Below are 20,072 nucleotides of genomic sequence, written 5' to 3'. Positions count from 1 at the left end.
GCTACCATGCTCTGCTAATTTATTTTATTTTATTTTATTGTAGAGATGAGAGCTCGCCAAGTTGCCCAGGCAGGTCTCGAACCTGCAGGCTCAGGCAGTCCTCTCACCTTGACCTCCCAAAGCGCGGAATTACAGGCTGAGCCACCGAGCCCAGCATAACTGGTACTTTTATATGACATATATCACTGTTTTTTCCCAAGTCATGACAGTGAAAATTAATTTTTTAATGCTTACATAACACTCAATCATGTTGATTCATGTGTTGATTTAATTAGCCATTTGTCATTACATATTTTGATTATGCCTTTTATAAATTTTTAAAAAATTTTACATTCAGGGACTACACGTGCATATTTGTTACATGGACATACTGTGTAGTGATGGGGATTGGGTCTCACGTGACCCATCCCCTGGATAGTGCCCCATAGGTAATGTCTGAATTCCAGGCCCCTCCCAATTCCCCCCTTATTAGTGTCCCTTGTGTCTGTTATGTCCATCCTTGTGACTATTTAGCTCCCATATTTGAGTGAGAACATGCAGTGTTTGGTTTTCTGTTTCTGAGTCAGTTTACTTAGGATGAAGATCTCTAGCTCCATCCACGTTGCAGCAAAGGACACTATTTCATTCTTTTTATGACTGTGTAGTATTCCATGGTGTGTATTTGCCACATTTCCATTATCCACTGATCAGTTAATGGGCATTTAGGTTGATTCCACATCTTTGCAATTGTGAATTGTGCTGTGATGAACATGTGGGTGCAGGTGTCTTTGTTATATAACAACCTCTGGTCCTTAAGGCAGATACCTAGTAGTAGGATTGGTAGATCTACTTTTAGTTCTTTGAGTAATCTCCATACTGCTCGTCATAGCATTTGTACTAATTTACACTCCCACCAACAGTGTATAAGTATTTCCTTCTCTCCACATCCATGCCAGCATCTGCTGTTTTTTGGTATTTTAAGAATGGCCATTCTGACTGGTGTGAGGTGGTATCTTATTATTGTTTTAATTTGCATTTCCCTGATGATGACTGATGTTGAGCATTTTTTCATATGTTTATTCACTATTTGCATATCTTCTTTTGAGAGATATCAGTTCATATTGTTTGCCCATTTGGTAATGGGGTTATCTGCTTTTTTTCTTGATTTGAGTTCTTTGTAGATTCTGGATATTAGTCTTTTATCAGATGATAGGTTGTGAATATCTTCTCCCATTCTGTAGGTTACCTATTTGCTCTGTTGATTATTTCTTTTGCTGTGCAGAAGCTTTTTCGTTTAATTAAGTCTCCCTTATTTATTTTTGTTTTCGTTGCAGTTGTTTTGGGGGTTTTAGCTATAAATTATTTGCCTAGGCCAATGTCCATAAGAGTTTTTCCTAGGTTTTCCTTTAGGATTTTTATGGTTTCAGGTCTGACATTTAAGTCTTTACTCCATCTTGAGTTAAATATTTTTATATGGAGAGAGACAGGAATCAAGTTTTATTTTTCTGCATGTAACTATCCAATTTTCCCAGCACTGTTTGTTGAATAGGATGTCTTTTCTCCAGGGTATGTTTTTGTCTGCTTTACCAAAGATCAATTAGTTGTAGGTATTTGGGTTTACTTCTGGATTCTCTATCCTGTTCCATTGGTCAATGTGTTAGCTCTTGTACAAGTACCGTGCTGTTTTGGTAACTACAGCTTTGTAGTATAATTTGAAGTTAGGTAATGTGATGACTCCAGCTTAGTTTTTTGCTTAGAATTACTTTAGCAATTCTGGCTCTTTTTTGGTTCCATATGAATTTTAGGATTTTTTAAAAAAATCTGTGAAAAACGATATTGGTAATTTGATAGAGATTGCACTGCATCTGAAGATTACTTTGGGCAATACGATCATTTTAATAATGTTCATTCTTCCAGTCAACGAACATGGGATTTTTTATCTATTTGTTCGTGTCCTCTGCAGTTTATTTCATCAGAGTTTTGTAGTTCTTCTTGCAGAGATCTGTCACTTCTGATTTTTTTATTTTTTTAACTAATGTTCAATTATCATTTTGATTTTATATTTTTAAAATAAATGTCTTAGACATTATTTATTCAAGGGTTATAAACAGTTTTATGGTTTTTGGAATTTCTTGATAAACTTACTTTACAATTTCTACTAGTATTAACAAAGTAAGAATACATATCAGATTCATTACTTTTTTTTTGGTCAATTGATATTATAATTCTTTTAAAAATTCACTGATTAAGTAGACCAAATATTTATTTTATTTTTATTTTTTGGCATCTCTTAATTTTTTAAAGAAAATTTAATTTTGGATTCAGGGGCACATGTAGAGGTTTGTTACATGAGTATTAAACTGGTCACCAAAATAGTCAACATGGTATTTCAGATTTTTTTTAAACATTTGTTTCCCTCTTTTCTCCCCCATTTTGGAGTCCTCAGTGTTCATTGTTTCATCTTATTGCCTGTAAGTACTCAGTGTTTACTTTCTGCTTCTAAGTGAGAACATGCAGTAGTTTTTTGTTTCTGCATTAATTCACTTAGAATAATGGCCTCCAGCTACATAAATGTTTCTGCAATGGGCATGATTTTGTTATTTTTTAATGTATCTGTAATATTCCATGGAGTATATGTACCACATTTGTCTTTATTTACTCTACCATTGATGAGCACCATGGCTGATTCCACAACTTTGTTATTGTGAATAGTACTGTGATACACATACAAGTGAAGATGTCCTTTTGGTAAGATGATGTTCCTTTGGGTATATACTCAGTAGTGGTATTTCTGGGTGAAATGGAAAATTTATTTTTTGTTCTTTGAGAAATCTCAGAACTGCTTTCTACAGAAGCTGAACTAGCTTACATTCCCAGCAACAGTGTATGAGTATATCCTTTTCTCCACACTCATACACTCAACCTTGCCAGTATCTTTTATTTTGACTTTTTAATAATTGCCATCATGATTGATGTAGGATATTATCTCACTGTGGTTTTGATTTGCATTTCTCTGATGATTAGTGGCATCGAGCATTTCTTCATGTTTGTTGACTGTTGCTTGTCTTCTTTTGAGACATGTCTGTTCGTGTTTTTTGCCCACTTGTTAATGGGGTTGTGTGTTTTTTTTTTTTTTCTTGATTCATTTAACTTCCTTACAGATTTTAGATATCAGCCTTTTGTTAGATGCATAGTTTGCAAATATTTTCTCTTATTCTGGAGATTGTGTATTTACTCTGTCGTGTTTTTTTGCTGTGCAGAGGCTGTTGAGCTTAATTAGGTCCCGCTTGTCAATTTTTGTTTCTACTGCTTTTGCTTTGAGGACTTGGGCACAAATTTGTTGCCTAGGCCAATGTTCTGAAGAGTGTTTCTTAGGTTTTCTTCTAGAATTTTTATAGTTTGAGGTCTTACACTTCAATATCTGGTTCATCTTGAGTTAATTTTTGTATGTGGTAAGAGATATGGGACCAGCTTTATTCTTCTGCATATGTCTAACCAATTTTTCCAGCATTCTTTATTGAAGAGGGTGTGCTTTCCCCAGTGTTTATTTTTGTTGCCTTTGTTGGAGGTGGTTGTAGGTGAGCAATTTTATTTCTGGGTGGTTGTAGGTGAGCAATTTTATTTCTGTTCCATTGAACCATGTGTCTATTTTATGTATTTTATGGTACCATGATGTCTTGGTTACTTTAGCCTTGTATTAAAATTTGAAGTTTGGTAATGTGATGCCTCTGGCTTTGTTCTTTTTGCTTAGGATTGCTTTAGCTATTAGGGTTCTTCTTAATTCCATATGAATTGTTTTTTCCAATTCTTTGAAAAATGATGTTGGCAATTTGATAGAGCTTGCATTAAATCTATAGATTGCTTTAGGCAGTATAGACACTTTAGCAATATTGATTCTTCTAATTCATGAGTATGGAATAATATTTCCATTTGTTTGTGTCATTTTCTATTTCAGCAGTGTCTTGTAGTTCTCATTGTAGATATCTTTCACCTCCTTGGTTAAATGTATTCCCAGATATTTTTTTGTGGAGCTATTGTAAATGAGATTGTGTTCTTAATTTGGTTCTCAGCTTCAATGTTGTTAGTACATACAAATGCTACTAGTTTTTAAACATTGATTTTGTATCCTGAGACTTTACTGAAATCTAGGAACTTTTGGTAGGATCTTTTGAGGTTTCTAGATATAGAATCATATAGTCTTCAAAGAGAGATAATTCTACTTTCTCTCTCTCTCGCTCTCTTTTTTTTTTTCCTATTTATATACTTTTTATTTCTCTCTCTTGCCGGACTGCTCTGACTAGAACTTCAGTACTATGTTAAATAGGAATGGTGAGAGTGGACAAGCTTGTCAGGTTCTTAGGGGAAATGCCTTCCATTTTTGCCCATTCAGTGTAATGTCGGATGTAAGTTTGTCATAGATGCTTTTATTATTTTGGGGTGTATTTCTCTGATGTCTAGGTGGTTGAGGGTTTTTATCATGAAGAGGCTTTAGACTTCATTGATTTTTTTTTCCTGCATCTATTGAGAGGATCATGTAGTTCTCTTTTAAAAATTTTGTTTATGTGGTAGATCAAGTTTATTGATTTGCATATGTTGAGCCAACTTTGTATCCCAAGAATAAAGTTCACCTGATCATGGTGAATGATCTTCTGGATATGCTGTTGGATGTGGTTTGCTAATATTTTGTTGAAGGTTTTGTGTCTATGTTCATTATAAATATCAGCCCTTTCTTTGTTGTGTTTTTGCCAGATTTTGGTATAAGAATGATACTGCTTTGTAAAATGATTGATAGGGCTATTCTTCCTCCTCAATTTCTGGAAGTTTCAGCAGGATTGGTACTAGGTCTTCTTTGGACATCTGGTAGACTTTGACGGTGAATCTATCTGCCAAGGACATTTTTTGGTTGGTAGATTTTTTAAATTACTGATTCAATTTCATGATTTGTTGGTCTTTTTAGGATTTCAATTTCCTTCTCTTCCAACTTTGGAAGGATATCTGTTTCCAGGAATTTATCCATTTTCTCTAGATTTTCTGAGTTACATGCATATGGATACTTACAGTAATTTCAGAATCTTTAGTATTATTGTAAGATTGGTTATAATGTCTTTTTCATGTCTGATTGTATTTGTTCTCTCCCTACCCTCCATTATGCTACCCTTTCATAGAACCAGATTTTCATTTTATTGATTTTTTGTGTGACATTTTGGTTTAAATTTCATTTAGTTTTGTTCTGATTTTGGTTAATTTTTTCTCCTACTAACTTTGGGTTTAGTTTGTTCTTGTTTTTCTTGTTCTTTTAGGTGAGATGTAAGTTAGTTATTTAAGATCTTTCTGTCTTCTTGAAGGGAGCATTTAGTGTTATAAATTTCCTCTTAGTCTTGATTTGGAAGCATCCCAGAGATTTTGGTTTACTTTGTTTATCATGTTATTTTCATTCGTTTCAAATATTTTTTAAAAATTTTTATTTTGATTTTATTATTTACCCAAAGATCACTCAGGAGTGAGTTGTTTAGTTTCCATGTGTTTGTGTGGTTTTGTTGGTTCATCTCAGTATTGATTTTTATTTTTATTCTGCTATACAGAAAGTATGCTTGGTATGGTTAATCTTACAATATGTTTCATGTACAGAAGAGAAGAATGTATAGTCCATGTTTTTTTTGGGTAAATGTCTATGAGGTCCAATTGGTCAAGAGTCAAATTTATGTCAAGAATTATTTTGTTAGTTTTATGTTTCTATAACCTGTCGAAAATTGTTAGTGGGGTGTTAAAGTCCTTCACTATTACTGTGGGCTATCTAAGTCTTCTTGTAGGTTTAGCAGTAAATGTTTTATAAATTTTGGTGATGGATGCATATATATACAGGATAGTTAAGACTTTCTGTTGGATTGAACCTTTATCATTATCATCTATAGGTTCAAAGTAAAGCAATGGAGAATGATCTACCATAAAAATGAAAAAAAAAGAAAAAGTAGGGGTTGCTATTCTTGTGTCAGATAAAACAGACTGCAAACCAACAACAATGTAAAAGGATAGTGAAGGCAATTACATGATGATAAAGGGTTCATACCAAAATTTCATTTGTTTTGTTAAGTATTAATAGGGTTGAACATTTTTCACATTTTGTTTATAATGTAAGTTTTATCTCTAAATTGTCCTTTGTTCTTTTTCTGACTGGTGATATTTTTATTGACACTCAGAATTTTAAAATTAATTTCTATATTTCTAAATTTACTTTATTTCCCCTTTAGAAAAATAACAAATATTAACTTCCATTATGATTTATTCAATAATTAAATTCTTTAGTATTCAATGTTTAAATCTATCTCAAATGTATTTTCCAAGTTTTAACCAATGGCTCAATTGTAGTTATTAAATAATCATTTATGCTATGATTAAATTTTTATTATGCAAAATATATATGAAGAAAAGTCTTTATAGCAAGGTTTTCCATCTAGTTCCAGTGAGTTATGTTTGCTGTTCAGACTGTACAACACTATATGTATTATTATTGCTATTTAGCGTATTTTAATTTAGGGGAAGAGCTGGTAATTCCCTCATTAATCTGTTTTTCATGTTATTTTGCTAATCATGCATACTTATTCTTTTGGGTAAAATATACAATAATCTTTTAGCATAACTTCAATATTCTCACACATTAAATAACAAATATGGCAGCTAGAAGGATTTCTCAATGACTAGGCAGAATGCATACAACAATTTCCAAATATGTATATGTTCATTTTATAAAGGAATAGTAAATTCTTATAATTGCTTAAATAAATATAACTCACCCATTGATCTCAATGAAAGAGAACCTTTATGTTTAGATACATAATTTCCAGCATTCAATCTGATGTTTTTTGTATTAATAGAAGCTTGAACAATCATTACTTTTGTGAACTCTTCATTGCCTTGTATCTGAAAGTTGACAGAATGCAAGTTCATTTCTGAGAAGCTATCATACAATTAACAATTACTCTGGTAAGCTACTATTTCTAGCTGTCTCTAAACATTTGGGAGAAAATTGAAAATATCAGTAAATGAACATAAATAAGATAGACATCTTAAAAACTGGGATATGTTGGTTTTGTGAAAGTAAATATTCCATATACTTTCATTGATTTTTAAAAATATTTTATTTCTATTACAAATGAAAAAAAAAAGATCAAGAATAAATCATCAACATCCCTTTAAAAAAAATCACCCAGAGAATTTTTCTGTAGAGCAAACAAAAATTTTAAAAGATAATGTATTTTATAAATACAACTACACTGAGATACCACCAATCTCCAGTCAGGATGGCTATCAACAATAACTCAAAAAACAACAGATGCTGGAGAGGATGTGGCAAAAAGGGAGCATTTTTACACTGCTGGTAGGAGTGTAAACTAGTATTGCCTCCGTGGAAAACAGTGTAGTGATTCCTAAAAGATCTGAAAATTGACCTTCCATACGACCCCGCAATCCTCCTACTGGGAATATACCCGGAAGAACACAAATCACTCTATAAAAAAGATACCTGCACATGTATATTTGTTGCAGCATTGTTCACAGTAGCAAGAACATGGAACCAACCGTGCTACCCATAGAAAGAGGACTGGATAAAAAAATGTGGTACATACACACGATGGAATATTACGCAGTCATAAAGAAGAGCAAAATCATGAACTTCACAGCAACCTGGGTGGACTTAGAGTCTATAATATTGAGTGATCGTTCACAGAAACAAAGAAATGAGTATCACATGTTCTCACTCATAAGTGAACTTTGAACAATTATCATAATACTATAAGAAAAAGATTGGCAGTAGCAGGAGACTGCCAGGAGGAGAGTGAGGAAGTGGGATTGGCAGTAGTGGGAATCTGCCTGGGGAAGGGGACGGCACACCTCATCAACAAGGGTACCTGAATAATGAATATTTGTATACCTAACCCTGAATTGTACCCCACATCTTTAAAATAAAAAAAAATTAAAAGAAAAAAAAGACAGAAAGAAAAAAAAATATTGTACTTAAAAAAAATTCTTATACCTTGTGGTTGTTTTCAACCTGCTTTGAATTATGTTGATACCCAAATCCACAATGAGAAGAGCTCTATGTCTAGGGGAGTAGACAGATTTGAGCAAGCTTCGGCTGTATCAAGAATCTCTTGTTTGACTGTCTAAATCTCTAACCAGCACAAAAACTGTTATGTGTTCAAGAATAAAAGTAGGGATTACCATAGTAAGAATATTTCACTTCCTCCCATTAAGCATCACATCAGTGCTGGTGACGTCCACTTGGGAAATGTTCTTTTGACCATTTCTTACCTCAGGCTCTCTCACACCCCCATCTTGACTTTTTTTTTTTAAAGTAGGGCTTGGGTCTTCCTATATTGCCCAGGCAATATAGGAACTCCTGAGCTCAAGCGATCCTTCTACCTTGGCCTCCCAAAGTGTTAGGATTGCAGGTGTGAACCACCATGAGTGGCACCATCTCCCTTGTTTCTTGTGTCCAGAATCTACATCCTGGCTGTAAACATTTCATTAGTATATTTACTTATCTGTTTATTTCCTTTCCGTTAAGAGATCTATTGAGAATAAGTTGTAAGTATCATCTGTCTTCATCACGTCAGCATCTAATACTGTTTCTATCTTATATTAGTCACTTAAATATAGTTAAGCCAAATTTAATTGACTCTGAGTTCCCCTTCCAATTTACTTTCTGTATCAGTATTTTATATGCCCCCTGAATCATTTGACATATGATTCTCTTGATTCTCTTATTCTCCCCCAAAACACACGAATGTATACACTTACACATACATACAGTTCTATCCTTCTTCACATGGCTCAGGCTCTCATTTTGATTAACAGGGTAACTCAATTAACTGTTTAAATATGAGAAGACCTTCACTTTTTCACCCACTTTCAAATGAGCTGAAGAAATACGACTGATACTTAATTCAGCACGGATCTGGCAGAAAATTTCTAGAGTGTTTTTGATACAACAACGTGTGAATGAAAATAATGAGCCTCCTTTTGCTGTGTATAATTATACCACCATTTAACTGTAGCCAAATGTCCGGCTTGGTCTGCTTCATAGTCATTGGACAAGAATAGTTTATGCTTGGGTTACCAAGTGCCAAAGTGTGTATGGTTGTATGTGGCCATGACTGTGGGAATGAGTGAATGTTGATGGAGTGGTGAGGAAAGGGGGAGAATTGGAAGGTGACAAGCTTAAGATTACAGTGATACTTTTTCTGATGTTAATACATGGTTGAATATATGGCATATTGATCTGAAGACTTGATTCAATATTTCTTTACCTGCTGGCATGTTTTAGGAATCAAGAAAGGTGCCTTATAAACTTTTTGTAGCTGACAATCCTTTACAGCTCCATGTATAAGGATAACATAGATTACATTTTCATAACAGATATCAGTTTTGGTGCTCTTTGGTATATCTTTTATATAAGTATTAGAGAGTTTTAGTTGCATGTTGTAGTTCCAATCCTGTTCAAAAACACAATTTTATAGTCTATTACTGTTTATGAAGTTTAATATAAACTTATAGTCAATATTTTAATGCAATTCTATTCAGAGCGAAGGAGCTGTTTATACAAATATCTTCTTACCTCATAAGATAAATGTTCCCTGATTTTTCTGGCAGTAATAGCAAGTCCAATTTTTTGCCACACTTTTTGTTCAATGAGAGGACAGCATTGCTCCAAAGCCTCATACAAATGATTTTTGGAAATAAAACACATCTGGAAAAAAGGATATAAATATGGTTTGTCCTGTGCACCTATGATTTAAGGAATATGGTTTTCTTGTTTATATGTAACATTAAAGCTAAAAATGTAATTATGTAAGATTCATATTATGTCTTGGAAACCTAATAAAATGTATCTATCAATTCAATTATTTTTATTTTTATTTCTTGTAGAGTCAGGGCTCTCACTACGTTACCCAGGCTAGTTTCAAACACCTGGTCTCAAGCAGTTATCCCACTGGAAGAAATTACAGACTGAAATTACAGACATGTGCCACTGTGCCCAGCCACCCCACACACTTTTTATGCCATTGGTTTGTAGAAAAAATCAGGTTATTTTTCCGGCTAGAATCTCCCACATTCTAAATTTAGCTTATTCCTTCTTGGTGTCAATTAACTTGCTTAATTAACTTTCTGTATCTTCTGTTAGCCAGATCAGTCTGGAGACTTTCAATCTAGAGCTCCAGGTTTTCTCTTTTCTTGTGTGAGAAGGCTTCACAAGTAGTGGTAGTATTTTTGCTGCATCACATCATGAGGCACACCATGACTGGTTGTCCCATTTTAGTGATGCTAAGGTTGACCAACGTCTTTAGGTGATATTCCTTTCATTATAAAGTTTCCTAAAAACATGATGCTGGCATCAATCAATTGTTAGTTGTTTCCTAGACTCATTATTTTATTAGTGGTGGCAAAATGGAGATTTTAAAATTTTCTCACTATATATTTGTTAGCAGGAATTGTTCCACACAGGATAATTTTTCCTCATTTTTTGGGGGTCACTTTGAAAGAGTTCATAGAAGAAAGACAGGATAAATGTTTAATTCTGTCTCTTAAAAATCCATTTTTAGAATAATAAAATGATATCCTAGCAACCTAATTGGACATAAAAAATTGATACTATTATTGTTGTTATTATTTTGAATCAGGACTTCACTCTGTCACAGAGGCTGGAGCGCAGTGGCATGCTTGTGGCTCATTGTAACTTCAGCCTTTTAGGCTCAGGTGATTCTTATAGCTCAGTCTCCTGAGTAGTGGGACTATAAGAGTGCAATACCACACCCAGCTAATATTAAAAATTTTTTGTAGAGACTAAGTCTTGCTATGTTGCCTGGGCTGGTTTCAGACTTCCGGGTTTAAACAATCCTCTTGCCTTAGCCTCCCAAAGTGCTGGGATTACAGGTGTGAGCCACTGCACCCAGCCAAATTTGGTATTATTATCAATTTATGGAGTTTCACATATTGATGGGGTTCGATTGTTTATAATCATTCTTTTTGAGCTAAAAATTAGGCTAGTGGGAGCCTCAGGTACTTTGAGAATTTTGACTTTAATTGTGTATGGAAAACTTTCATTCATTTTACTCAATTTTTCCATTACAGTAAGTCCCCTATATATGAACCTTCAAGTTGTGAACTTTCAAAGATTCAAACTTGCATTCTCATGTTCAATCACCCGTGTGCCAGCTGTTGTACTGTACTGTACTACTGTACTTTTCAAGGTACTATTCCATAAGATTAAACATGTTTTCTTTATTGTTTGTTTATTTTTTTATGTATCATTTGTGTGAAAAGTATTATAAGCCTATTACAATTCAGTACTATATAGCTAATTGTGTTAGTTGGGTACCTAGGCTAAATTTGGTGGACTTGCAAAGTGAACTTATGAACAAATTGGACTAACGTGCTCTCAGAAGGGAATTCGTTTGGATGCAGGAGACTTACTGCAATAGATTCTAGCTCTGAATTTTTCCTGCTTCCTTATCTTTCAAATTATGGTATTGATAGTTAACATCCCTCTCCAAGCTGCCCATGAAAGTAGCTGATATAACCAGTTTCTCTGGATAAATATTTCTTCCATTATGGTAGGTTAACTTTCATGAGTCATTTTGGCTGGATATTATACTAGATGAATATAATTCTGCAACAAGTTATGTCCTTTGCCATTGCTTTAAAAAAAATTGTCAACCAGACTGTAAACTTATATTAAATACTAAAATAATCTTAAACTTGACATTAGCTATTTAGCAAATACAACAGTAAGTCATAGGTGATGTTTTCTGACCTCCGCTACAGTTTTGCAGGAGGCAGAATATTGCATAGGTTCATTAGTGAAGCAGTTTATCTCGCCTATTATTTCTCCACTGAGCACATAATCCTTGTGAATTATTGGATGATTTTTTTCCTCTGATTCCAATATTTGGTCAATTCCTAAACGTGGCTTTGAGCTTGTAAGCTGTTCAGGAACAAAGGAAAGAGAACAATACATTTGCTGGTGAACTCGTATTACCAAAACTTTCTAATTCATGACATTTTCTACTTTGGTTTCAACAATTCTAATATGCACATATTATCTTCAGAATACTTATTACTCATTCCTTTTTAAGTCACTTTATTAAATTGGCAGTGACTTAGACACAAAGTATTCTTAAATTCTCTGATCTTTCTGATTCCTTCTACTCAACCAGCCTATACCCATCACACAATGGCTAAATCTTCAACTTAGATAAACACAAGATGAATAACAATGTATAGTATAATTTTCCATTTTAAAAGATCATTATTTTGATGGTTTTTTGTTATCTATGAGAAAGTATGTCTAAAAAAGGTGATGGGCGGCGTTATCCAATGTGTCTGAACATGAAAATTATAATTTAAAGGGTAGCCCTGTCCTAAAAAAGAGACTATGTAGTTTTTGACATGGAAAGTTACTATTTCTCAATTTTATAAAGCTCTTTAAAAAACAAATTTTCACAAGTACATTTTTAAATAACTCTGCCTTACCTTTATCATGCCTGAAACAACTATATAGATTCCTCTGGGCTCATCATCTTCTTGAAATATTTCATTTCCACAATCAAATGCTATAACTTTGACCTTTTCCTAAAAAAAAAATCACCAAATACATAAGCTATAAACAATATTTAACCATGATTGTAAATAAAAATATTTACATTTTAATAAAAATATTTATATTTTGAAGTAGATATTATTTGATGAGATCTGAGATACTACATTAGTGATATATTTGTAAGAGAAAGTAGGAATTATGAACAACAAAGAGAAGAAGATGGATATTCATAAATATGCATTTCAGATAGAATATTTATACCTGGATTAGAAGCAAGACAATTTAGGAATAAGAACTTAATAAGGGGATGAAAATATTTCATCTGGGTAAAAAGTAATGGGGACAGACATAGGCAAATGACACACATATGTCTTATGTATACTCATGCTCTAAACAGATGATGTAATAAGTTTAAAAAATGTGTTTATTTCAAATATTCTAAGTAGGTAGAAAAATATAGTTGGTCTTTTGGCATCAAACAGATATAAAAACATATTATTAGAACAAGTTAGATTCATTTATTTGCTTATTCCACCAGTGCTTATTAAGCACCCACTATGCATTATGCTAGGGACTAAGTATTCAAAAGATGGATGAGTTCTAAAATATAGTAGGAAAGAGAGATGTAAAAATAATTATAATGTAATGTACTTAATATTATAGTACAGTTATATATTGGATACAACATTGCAACACTGATCCTCCATAATGAGGAGGGACCACAAGATGATCTTCTACTGGTGGGGCAGTTAACCTCAAAGCCCACTTCTCTGAGTACCTCTGATGGGGGTGTTTCCAGAGAAGCAATAAGCAGGAAAGTTCAAAAAGGAAAAAAAAAATAGTGAAACAAACAAACAAACAGTATTTCAAAAAAAGTAAAAGGACTCACAGATGAATGAAATTTAAAAAAAAAACAGTGTAAAGAGCCTGGGATACCATGAGTAGTTCCATATAAATGGAGTCTACGAAGTAAATAACAAATGGGAAACAGAAGGTGAAAGTGGAAAGATAGGGAGGAGACATTATGGAAGGATGTGCATATCATTTAAAGGGATTTTGATTTTGTCCTATAGGAAATAGGGAATATTTAGAGAATTGAAAACTAGAAAGTATCATGGTAAAACACTTGTATTTTTAAAAATAGTATTTGTTGGTGCATTAAAGATATTACTAGAAAACGAAAAGATTACCTGGATGAAGTTTATATGGTCTTTGTCTTTATCTAGCCATGGAATATGATATATAATTTCTTGAACAGTAAGAGGTGGGATAACAGATTGAAAACCAAGCACCTCTTTTTTTTTGGCCATGATGAACTAAAATCACAAAATTTAAGAAAGGAGATGAACCAAACCGCTCTTCACAGAATGTTTAAAATAACTATGTCTCTGAATAATTTCCTATCCTTGATCTTCCAAGATTTTTGTTTTTCCCTAAAAACCTTAAACCCCTCTCCTCTAACAGCTTTTTTTCCCCTGTCTTTGTATGACCACATTCTGAAGTCATAGAATAAACTTTTAAAAAGAAAATCTTTTTACTGAAATATGGTCAACATGAAAAAGTATACAAAACGTAAATGCCCACTAAATATTATTTACAAGGTGAAAAAAATGTGTAATCAGCATCCAGATTAGAAATACAACATTTGCTGCACCCTAGAAGTCTCTCTTTTATGTTCTTTTTTAATTATTACTTCTACCCAAAGATAACCACTATACTTTTATCACCACAGTTTAGCTTATTCGGTTTTCAGCTTTATATGACTGAAAAACAAAGGACATATTTGTGACTGGTTTAATTGGTTCAAAATTATGTTTCTAGGATTCATTTGTGGTGTTGCAGGGAACAAAAATTCATTTTCTTTTCATTGTTGTATAGTGTCATGTTATACTATAGCTTCATTTATCTACTGTTGATTGACATTCAGATTGCTTCACTTTGGGAATTTTTTTTTTTTTTTTGAGTTGGAGTGTCACTCCGTAGTCCGGGCTGGAGTGCAGTGGCACACTAATGGCCATCCCAGCAATGACCTGCTGGGTTCAGGCAACCCTTCCACCTTAGTCTTCCAAATAGCCAGAACCACAGGTACGCACTACCATACTTGGCTAATTTTTTGATTTATCATAGAGATGAGGTCTTTCCAAGTTGCCCAGGTTGGTCTCAAACCCGTGGGCTCAGGCAATTCCCTCACCTCGGCCTCCCAAAGTGCTAGGATTACAGGCTTGAGCCACCCTACCCAGCTCACTTTGAGACTTTTATGAATCATTTTACTACGAATATATGTTTGGTGTACATATGCATTAGTTTTTGTTGAGTATATGGTTTTTAAAATGTAATTGTTGGGCCTTAAGATAGTCATATGTTTAACTTTAGTAGATACTGCCAAAAAATTTTCCAAATAGCAATTTACACTGCTATTCTAATGTTCCAGTTGTTCCACATTGTTGTCTGTACTTGGTAGAGCTTTTTTTTTTTGAGTTGGAGTCTCACTCTGTCACCCAGACTGGAGTGCAGTGGCCGCTTCCGGCCATCGCAGCCTCAACCTGCTGGGCTCCGGCAATCCTGCCACCTCAGGTTTCCAAGTAGCTGGAACTACAGGTGCAGGCTACCATGACTGGCTTATTTTTTGACTTATTGTAGAGTGAAGTCTCATCAAGTTGCCTAGGCAGGTCTTGAACCCGTGGGCTCAGGCAATCCACTCACCTCGGCCTCCCAAAGCGTGGGATTACAGGCTGAGCCACCAAGCCCGGCCGAGCTTTTATTTTTTAAAGGTATTGTGATAGCTGTGTATTGGTATTTCATTTTGTTTTTAATTTGCATCAAGCTTATGACAATGATATTTAGCATATTTTCTTATGTTTATTGGCCATTTAAATATATTCTGCTCTGAAGTGACTTTTCAAGTATTTTATCCATTAAAAAATAGACTTTCTGTCTTGCTCTTATCCATTTGTAAGATATTTACTTATTTATGAATTAGGGTCTCGCTCTGTTGCCCAGGTTGGAATGCAGTGGTATTTGATCATGACTCTCCACAGCCTCGACCTCTTGGGTTCAGGCAATTCTTCTGCCTTGGTCTCCTGAGTAGCTGGGACTACAGGCATGTGTCACTGTAGCTAGGTAAGTTTTTTGATATTTTGTAGAGACGAGGTCTTACTATGTTGTCCCCACTAGTCGAACTCCTGGGCTCAAGCAATCCACTCATTGCAGCCTCCCAATATGCTGGGATTATAGGCATGAGCCACCATGCCCCGCTGAGTTTTTTTTAATAGATTCTGGATATAAGTACTTTATGGAAATATTTATCTTCTAATTTTTTAACCTTTTTGTGGATTATCTTTTAATTCTCTTAATTCTTTTTCTTTAAAAAAAATGTAGAATCAGGGGGCACATATGTGAAAATTTGTTAAGTAGGTATATTGTGTGGAGGTGAGGTTTGGGCTATTGACAAGCCCATCTGTTTGCCCCCTCAGCCACGGTGCGCATGATACCCAGTGGGTGGTTTTGTATTCATTATCCTACTTCCCTCCCTCCCTCTTTTACAGTGCCAAGTGTCTGTTGTTTTCATTCTGTGCCCATGTGTGTCCAGTGTTCAGTACCCACTTAAGAAGAGAACATGTGATATTCTGTTTTTTGTTTCTGTGATAACCTGTTTAGAGTGATGGTCTCCAGCTGCATATATGTTGCTGCAGGGGACATGATTTCATTCGTTTTTATGGTTGCATAGTATTCCATAGGGTACATGTACCATATTTTCTTTACCCAGACCACTCTTGATGGGCATGTGGGTTGGTTTCATGTTTTTGCTGTTGTGAATAGTGCTGCTATAAATATATGAGTGCAGATGTGTTTTTGGTAGAACAATTTTATGTTCCTTTGGGTAGATTCCCAGAAATGGAATTAATGGTAATGTTGAATAGTAACTCTATTTTTAATTCTTTGAGAAATCTCCATACAGCTTTCCAAAAGGATTGAATTAGTTTATAATCCCACCAATAGTATACACGTGTTTTTTAATTTTTTAATACAGAAAAATTCTCAATTTTAATGCTACTGAAATTCAATTTTGTGTCATGTTTAAGAAATCTTTGCCTATGCCAATATCAGGAAAATTTTCTTACATCATCTTCTGGAAGCTTATTATTTTACCTTTTATAGTTCTGTCCATAATCTGAAATTCATGTTTTGTTTATGGTATAAAAGAAGAGTTCAGATTCATGAATAAAATGGTGTAAGAACTTTACACAGAAAAAACCCCAACTATTAATACAAAATTAAAACCTAGTTAAGTGGAGCAATATGTGAATAGTTTGAGTCAATTTTACAAAGATGTCATTTTTCCCCAAATTGATATATAAACTTAATGAAATTTCAATAAAAATTTCAGTGAGTTATTTGGTGGAAATTTCCAGGCAGACTTTATTTATTTGAGTATGTATGTATGTATTTATTTATTTATTTATTAGTCTGAGTCTCTGTCACCCAGGCTGGAGTCAGTGGCATGCTCACGGCCACCGCAGCCTCAACTTGCTGGGTTCAGGTGATACTTCCACATCAGCCTTTCAAGTGGCTGGAACCACAAGCATGCGCCACCATGTCCAGCTGATTTTTTATTTATTTATTTATTGTAGAAACAAGGTTTCACCATGTTGCCCAGGCTGTTCTCAAACCCATGGGCTCAGACAATACTCTTGCCTCTGCCTCCCTGAGTGCTGGGATTACATGCGTGAGCCACCACACCCAGCTCCAAGGTGACTTTAAAATTTATTTCAAAATTGAAAATGCCAAAACTAGTCAAAATAATCTTAAAGAAAAGAACAAAGCTGGAAGACACACACAATCAAATATGAAAACTTATTAAGTCTCAGTCATCAAGACAGTGTGATTTGGTTCAGTGATAAATAAAACAATGAAATGAAAAAGAGCCTAGATATGTATCTACTCCTACACAGTCAATTTATGACTGAGGCCCCAGTACAATTCAATGGAGTAGGATGGCTTTTCCATAAATGCTGTTTTATCAATTGATTATTCATATGTGAAAAAACATTAACGTTAACCTAACATTATGTCAAACATTCTAAATGACATTGCTTCTGTTTTTATTTCTATTTCCTACAAAGATAAATTTTCTTCATAATCAGATATATTGATCTTGATTTCTAAGATTAAAACTCTTTTTACATACATCTCTTTCTACTTTTGACTTTTTATAATATTGTGTTTAAGAGCATGAGTTCTGGTATTAGAATGCCTGCATTCAAAGACAGAAAGAAAAACAGAACTCCAGGGCTTTCTTCAACCCTCCAGTCAAACTTAGCTATTTATTTATTGCCTTGTCCTTTCTTGTGACAGGGTATGAGGGCCAGGCACCTCTAGTTAGCTATCTTGCTGACATCTCTCTGTAATTTAGTTGGCTTCTACATTTTAGCAATTGTAAATAATGCTGCTATAAATGTAGTGTACAAATACCTCTTTGAGAGTTTGCTTTCAATTTTTTATATATATATATATATTTTTATTTTAAAGATGTGGAGTACAATTCAGGATTAGGTACACAAGTGGACATTGTACAGATAATGTTTGGGCCTCTCTTTGGTCCCCACTTTGCCTGGTGTGAGGTCAGGTACCCAGGCAGTATCCTGCAACTGCCAATCCCTTTCTTATACTATTATGGTCAATGTTCAGAGTCTGCTTATCGGTGAGAACATATGGAACTCTGTTCTTTGTTTCTGTGATAGATCACTGAGTATTAAAGACTCTAAATCCATCCAAGTTGCTTCAAAGTCCATATGTTTGTCCTTCTTTATGGTTGCATAATATTCCATCGTGTTATATGTACCACATTTTTTTTTATCCAGTCCAGTTTCGAGGGGCAGCATGGTTGGTTCCATGTTTTTGCTATTGTGAATAGTGTTGCACTTTCAGTTTTTTTGAGCATATACTCAGAAAAGGAATTACTGGATTATATGGCAATACTAATTTCAACTTTTCCAAGAAAGCACCATACTATTTCCCATGAAGTTGTACCACTTTACATTCCCACCAACAGTGCACAATGGTTCCAATTGCTCTACACCCTCACCAACACTTGTTACTTTCTGTTTATTTTTGTTAGAAACCATTCTAATGGGTGTGAGGTGGTAGTTTCTCATTGTAGTATGCATTTGCATTTTCCTAATATTTAGTGATGTCGAGCATATTTTCATGTGATGTTGGTTATTTGAATATTATCTTTGTAGCAATTCCTATTCAAGTTCTTTGCCCATTTTTGAATCAGGTTGTTTTAGTTTTAGGAGTTTTCTATGTATTGTAGATATTAATCCTATATCAGATATATGGTTTACAAATATTTCCTCTTGTTTTGTGAGTCGCTGTTTTACTCTGTAATAGTGTCTTTTGATGCACAAAATTTTTAAGTTTTCATGAAATGCACTTTATCTTTTTCTTTTGTTGCCTGTGCTTTAAGTGTCGTGTCCAAGAAATCATTGCCAAATCCACTGTTGTGTTGTTTTAGCATTATGTATTCTTCTAAGAATTTTATAGTTTTAAATCTTACATATAGGTCATGAATTCATTTTGAGTTAATTATATATAGTGTTAATTAAAGGTCCAATTTTATTCTTTTGCATATGAACATTCAGTTTCCCAAAGTCAAGGCATATAGTTGGATCAAGCTATTTTAATGCCAATCTCTGTCTTTTGATTATAGGGTCGAATCTACTTACATTTAAAGTAATTATGTATAAGAAGAGACTTCTGTTAATTTGCTACATTCTTGCTATTTACCTTTTCTAAATGCTTGTAGCTTTTTTATCCTAATTTACAGTCTTCTGTGATTTAGTTGATTTTTTAAATAGTGAAACGTTTAAGTTGTTTTCTCATTCCCTTTTTGCATATATTATAGCTACTTTCTCTGTGGTTACCATGGAGATTACAGATGAAATCCTAGAGTTATAATGTTATAATGTGAATTTATACAAACTTAACTTTCACAGCATATAAAACCCTACTCCTTTGGCAGCTCCATTTCTACTCCTTTCAGCTGTTGATATAAACAATTACATCTTTATACAATGTGTGTCCAAAAACATATTTTTAATGCATTGGTCTCCTAAATTGCTTGAAATGAAACAAAATGTGGAATTACAAACCAAAGTTAAAATAATATTAATTTTATACTAATACTTTTAAAAATATACATTAGTCTCTTCAAGTATTTTGAAAGCAAAAAGTGGAGTTACACACTAGCTTTAATAGTTGCTTATGTATTTGCCATTACTGGATCTTTATTTCTTTATGAAGTTTTGAGTTACTATTAGTATCTTTTTATTTAACCTGGTGAAAGTGGACATCTTCGCCTTGCCTTGTTCTAGTTTTGAGAGGAATGCTTTTTTTTTTTTTTTTGAGTTGGAGTTTCACTCTGTTGCCCAAACTGGAGTGCAGTGGCCGCTCCCGGACACTGCAGCCTCGACCTGCTGGGCTCCGGCAATCCTTC

The 20,072-nt window shown here is 34.0% G+C and overlaps 1 protein-coding gene across 1 annotated transcript in view; it reads right to left on the bottom strand.

Annotated features, from left to right (window-relative positions):
- Nucleotides 1–20,072, bottom strand: part of SLC9C1 (solute carrier family 9 member C1) — a 68,388-nt gene that overhangs the window by 9,181 nt on the left and 39,135 nt on the right. The window contains exons 9-14 of the mRNA XM_008066594.2: nucleotides 13,765–13,890; nucleotides 12,508–12,606; nucleotides 11,789–11,959; nucleotides 9,593–9,724; nucleotides 9,285–9,470; nucleotides 6,771–6,897 (exon numbers count right to left, since the gene is read on the bottom strand). Of these exons, the coding sequence (XP_008064785.1) occupies nucleotides 6,771–6,897; nucleotides 9,285–9,470; nucleotides 9,593–9,724; nucleotides 11,789–11,959; nucleotides 12,508–12,606; nucleotides 13,765–13,890 (841 nt within the window). The remainder of the gene's footprint in view (nucleotides 1–6,770; nucleotides 6,898–9,284; nucleotides 9,471–9,592; nucleotides 9,725–11,788; nucleotides 11,960–12,507; nucleotides 12,607–13,764; nucleotides 13,891–20,072) is intronic.

This window comes from Carlito syrichta, unplaced genomic scaffold (assembly GCF_000164805.1).
Source record: "Carlito syrichta isolate Samal-C Ts95f unplaced genomic scaffold, Tarsius_syrichta-2.0.1 Scaffold309017, whole genome shotgun sequence".
Taxonomy (NCBI): Eukaryota; Metazoa; Chordata; class Mammalia; order Primates; family Tarsiidae; genus Carlito; species Carlito syrichta.
Note: the sequence above shows the minus strand (reverse complement) of the source record. Positions and strands in the feature narration are given on the sequence as shown.